The following is a 5440-nucleotide window of genomic DNA, read 5'->3' on the forward strand; positions in this document are numbered from 1 at the left end:
AACAACAACAATAATAATAATAATGATAATAATAATAATAACAATAATAATAATGACCGATAATCAGAATGCTGATGAAATGAAACGCGTCAAATATGATAAACACAAAGTATCTCTTGAATTTTACCTAATATTTCTTATTATTATTGTAATTACTTTCAAACAAGAAAGTGAATTAATATGGCTTAAGAGAATGAGAAAAATCTATTAACAATAATATTTTCTGTGTATAACATAATGCATGCAACATTTGAGAATTTCGTCAAGGATGGAAAAAATGAATATAATTAAATTATGAAAATCCGATCAACAATAAGGTTCAAAAAAGAAGCTGGCAATTTAGACCATTTAATCAGCTAATCATTTCAAATAATTAACTCGTTTGTAAATTGATATTATTGAATGTATAACAGAAAACGATGGAAAATGAAATAAAGGAAATGAAAATGAATAAGGGAGAGAATGAGAGACTATAAATTTGATCCAAATGTTAAATTGAAAGGAATAATTGTTTACCGAAAATAATCTTCTAGTAAGCGTTTTTCAGGTGCTGCAATAGATGTTCGCTTCCTTTTCTTATCCATATTTGGCAGAATACCTTGTGCATCACCTGCTATGTCTTTCGTTTTTGTTACTTCTTCGGCCTAATAAGAATGTGTAAGTTGCATAGATAAATATACAATTTATTTAGGTATATCTAACAAATGTAACAAACAAATTTTTTTATTCTATTACATATACCTTTCTGTTATTGTCATTTCTAGAGTTTAATAAAAACGTATAAGTTACTTGTGTGAAATACGAGATTTGCTAAGGCATATGTACAAATTATCTATACTTAACAAAAAGTAAACAACAAATTCTTCTGTCACACTATGAAAAATTATTGTTTCGATAATATAACAAATGTAATTTGCTTTTTTTTCCTATCTGTTTTCCCAAACTTTCAAAATACAAATGAAACCAGAAATAATCATTGCAAAGTTTATTATCAGTTTACTATTGAAAACGAATTGTAAAATTGGGAATAATCAATTTGTTATTAATTATTGAATTTATATAAACTTGTTATAAAATATTTCATGCAAAATAATATTAAACCGCAACTTTTCGGCATGTGGAATGAAGTAAATCGAAAATTAAACTTTGCGGAAAATTTGAAATTAATTTCAACAAAACCTTTTCAAGCCACGAATGTAAAATAGGTTTCAGCGCCACCATATTGTTATGTGATAATGTAAGACTTTCAAATCGACAAATCGTTGATTGACTCAATGAACCAACACCAGGCATTTTTAGGTGTGCTAAAGCTTTTCCAACATCAGCTTGAGTTACACCTAATTTGATACGCCTTTGCTTAAAATGTTCCGCAAAACGTTCGAGTTCACGTGGATCTGTATCTAATTCTGCAATATGCAAATTTATTTATGCTTTCTTCTACATTTCTTTTTTCTTCTATTAAAATTGCTATAATTACACAGTTAAAGCATGATTTTATTTTGAGAAAAAAACGAAAAAAATAAAACAAGAGATCCTTTTTTCAAATTAGAATTATCAGTTTTTTAATCATTGCCTGTAGCTTGAGCTGATAAGGGATATATTGGCATTGCAGCAGCAGCAACAGCAGCACTTTGTGATGCTACAACTGCAGTAGCGGTTGCAAACGGTGATGGTATCGGATATTGAGAAAATTGTGCAGTTGGATAGTGTTGCATTGCCATTACATGCTGAAAGTATATACAACATATTCAGAAACGATATGAATTGAAAATTAAGGAAAAAACAAACATTATTTGTTTAACAATTAATTTAGATAATACCATAAAATGACTGGAATTATACAAAAATGTGGAGAAAAAAAAAAAAGCTCCGGAAGTTGCATTACCTGTAATGAGGCCATTGAATCAGCTGCATGATTCATGGATGAGTCAATAATTGAACTCTGTGAAATTGTAGATGAATCAAATTCACCAGATGATGGTAAATGTGACGCTGCAGTAGGATGATAGCTGGAAAATAGTTGAAATTATTTCATAAATAATCATCAGTTTTATGCATTTATTAAAATTAAATAAATTGCTGGAACTAACTTTATTTCACGAATTTCTCGAAGCTAAGAATAAAAAACGAAAAAAATGCCATACGTACGTAAACATATCCGATGGTCGAAGCATCCCACTAGCAGCCATGTTGACATTTTTAACGTCAATTTCGGCAAGAGCAGCTTGTGCTGCTCTTGCTTGAAATAGCGTATCATCGAAAGTGCCAAAAATTGAATTGGTTTGAAAATTCTGGAAATTTCGAAAAAAGAAGTCACAAAAACTTACATTTGATATGAAAATAATATTTTATTAATTAAATTGGAATACAGTGTGGAGTAAACGATATAATAGTTTGTTGGATATTACATTTATGAATGCTTCAAAAAGTATCAATTTTAAAAGTTCCTTATGGAGTAAAATAATATTAACGTATATGTGAAAATGTATGTACGCTAAGGTATATGGTCAAACTTCTATAAAAGTTATTTATAATAATATTGTTTCATTTTAGCAAAGAAATTTTTTAAGATAAGAGGAAAAATAAAGACGACCAAGAAGTTAAATTAGTTAAAAATGAAATTTAAACTGTGAAGAGAAAAAGGAATTTATTCAAAATTGATTTTGAAAAAATTGGTTGCAAACTTTGGAGTTATATGTCATTCGGCCTATTCTTGGCCAAATACCGTCTAACTCGTACTAATCGTTATACGAAAAAATTACGCCTCCAATGTAGGGAGGTTTTTTTTTAATTTATAGAGTGAAGTTTGAGTGCAGCTGAATAAAATATATGATTTTTTCAATACTATTCAAATTATTTAATAAATATCAAAATATTTGAAAACAGTATAAGGTATGCTAGAAAATTTATTAAAAAAATCTTCCAAATGACTTTTCATAATTAACCATTTAAGCCGTAATGGTATGAAGCATAAAAAATTAGGCAAGATGATCAAATTTTATAAATTTCGCAAAATTTTTAATTAAAATTTCTGAAAATGTGCAATAAAAAAGTGGACCTGGCCAAAAATAAACTAGAACAGAAAAAATGAGCCAGAAGGAAGTGAAACCTATAAACTATTGCTTAACAATATTTATTGAAATCTAATCAAATTTCAAGTTACTATTTATTTATATATTTGTATGTAATTGTATCGTTTCGTTTTTAGTTTTTTTGTCTTTTCAATAAACAGAAATGACTTAAATTCCCAGAATTGAATAATACATATATGCACGTGTATGTATATATACAATGGACACAAATATACGATATATGCGTAAAGATACCGATTACAAATAAATGAATATTTCAATGACCATGAATGAATAGTTCATAATGATCATTTGACAAGCTTTTAACAATAATATATTAGTCTACTCAGTTGTAATATTAGCTTAGAGGTGGAAGAGCAATTCATAAATTAATAAAATATGCTTGTGGCACGTGTTGTATCTTTTTGTCATCATTTCAATATCATTAAAAAAATTAAATTAAATTATTATTTATCTTACTACCACTATTGAAGTTGCGATCAGTCATACTAATACATTTACTATTAACAAGAAATTGATTAGTCGATTTGTTTATTTAATAAGAATTTAATATCTTTCTCCATATTTCAATCACATATAAGCTAAAGTAAGCGAATATATTTATTGAGCAAATAAACAATAAATGGATAACTTCATTTTAAAAAAACTTATGAATAGAAAAGAGGATAATTCTGTATTGATAATTGAATAATGATAAGTTTATGAATACCTACACTAGGCATTCGGGTACGGTACGCAGCTGCTGCAGTTGTTGCTCCGGTTCCGGTAGGTGAATAACGTGTCATTGTAGTAGCAGATGTAATCGCATTCAAACCGGGATACAACCGTTGCGATGATTGCATTTCTTTTTTCTTTTTCTTTTTTTTTATTTTTTTGTTCACGTTACGTAGTACCGTGTATGACTGTATAATGCTTTATCTTCGGCCGACAGAAAAAAAAATCAAAAAAGGCCGGAAATAACCGCAAATTTAACCAATTGATTTCCGAAAGATACGAATGAGTTTTTCGTTGGACAAAACAGTTCCGGCAACCGGAGTAGTCGATCGGTTATTCGGAGTTTAACGGTGGGGAGGAGGAGGAGGAGGAGTAGGAAAAGGTGGGGAGATAAATATGGCATTTGCTTGAAAATGGGTGACACGCTTCACATTGGTCGATACGATGAGCATCGTCGGAAAAGCTTCTCAATAGATTGAACATGCGCTACTTACTTTATTCTAAACCCCACCGCCATTATCGTCATAACACTCTTTGGAGTGCTACCGTATCCTTGGCACATTGATCCAAAAATTATTGGTAACGCCCCAAAGACGTTTTCTGATTTGTTAAAAGATGATAGTTTGAAGAGGATGAAAGAGAATGGAGAGAGAGAAAAAAAATGTGAAGGCATAACATTTCTCCATCATTGTATTTTCTCATCAAATCTTTTTGCATTAACAGCCATTTCATGCGGATAGTGCACTTTTTTCAACTAATTTATGAAAAACATTTCAATAAGAAAAAAGAAGAAATACGAGGAGACAATGAAAGGATAAGTTTTCCTTTTTCTCTTTTTCTTTTGACCTGAACTTTCGTCGTTTTTAATCATTTACCGATAATATCATTTGTCATTGATGCATACAAAATGTCCGTTATTTTTGTCTTTTTACGGGTAATATGAATTCCTTTTGATTTCCATATAGTACATAAAATTTTCCTCTGCCACGAATAACACGTGATATTATCAGTTGCCGTGAAATACCATCCTTACTGATAATACCGTGTATTATTCCAATGTTATTTGAGCATATTATATTTTCAGTAATATCGATATCTCCTCGTTACACCCAATAAATGTCACCAAAATTTCTTATAATTTTTTGAACATTCAATTTTTATCATTTCTTATTATCAGTTCATATTTAAAAGTATGAGAAAGAAAGAGAGAGGAAAGAGACAGAGAGAAAGATCAAATTATATTTTTGTGCCATTTGAATATTTTGAATTTGAAAATGCATTGTTGTATGAATAATACATTGTAATAATACCTGTGCACATTCTGTAGATTTCTTTGGGATAAATATGCGGTAAACATATATTCCGTAAAAAGCAATCCATACGTACTTATTACTGGCAAATATCAGACTATTATTAATTGTTGTTAGTCGTACCATGGCATTTTAAATCTTTAATTCAGTAATACTACAACAACAATAACAATAATTAATAATAATATAACATTATTATTTATTATTATTATCATTATTATTACTATTATTATTATTATTATCATTATTATTACTATTATTATTATTATTATTATTATTATTATTATTATTATTATTATTATTATTATTATTATTATTATTATT

At 28.6% G+C, this 5440-nt stretch overlaps 1 protein-coding gene across 1 annotated transcript in view; it reads right to left on the reverse strand.

Moving 5' to 3' along the window:
- Positions 1-3934, reverse strand: part of LOAG_17292 (hypothetical protein) — a gene marked incomplete at both ends in the record, with an annotated part of 4880 nt that extends 946 nt beyond the window's left edge. The window contains 6 exons of the mRNA XM_020449953.1: positions 517-644; positions 1180-1406; positions 1631-1727; positions 1886-2009; positions 2149-2291; positions 3806-3934. Of these exons, the coding sequence (XP_020306432.1) occupies positions 517-644; positions 1180-1406; positions 1631-1727; positions 1886-2009; positions 2149-2291; positions 3806-3934 (848 nt within the window). The remainder of the gene's footprint in view (positions 1-516; positions 645-1179; positions 1407-1630; positions 1728-1885; positions 2010-2148; positions 2292-3805) is intronic.
- Between the last annotated feature and the right edge of the window lie 1506 nt (positions 3935-5440).

The sequence above is a fragment of the Loa loa genome (genome assembly GCF_000183805.2).
Source record: "Loa loa unplaced genomic scaffold supercont3.59, whole genome shotgun sequence".
Classification (NCBI taxonomy): domain Eukaryota; kingdom Metazoa; phylum Nematoda; class Chromadorea; order Rhabditida; family Onchocercidae; genus Loa; species Loa loa.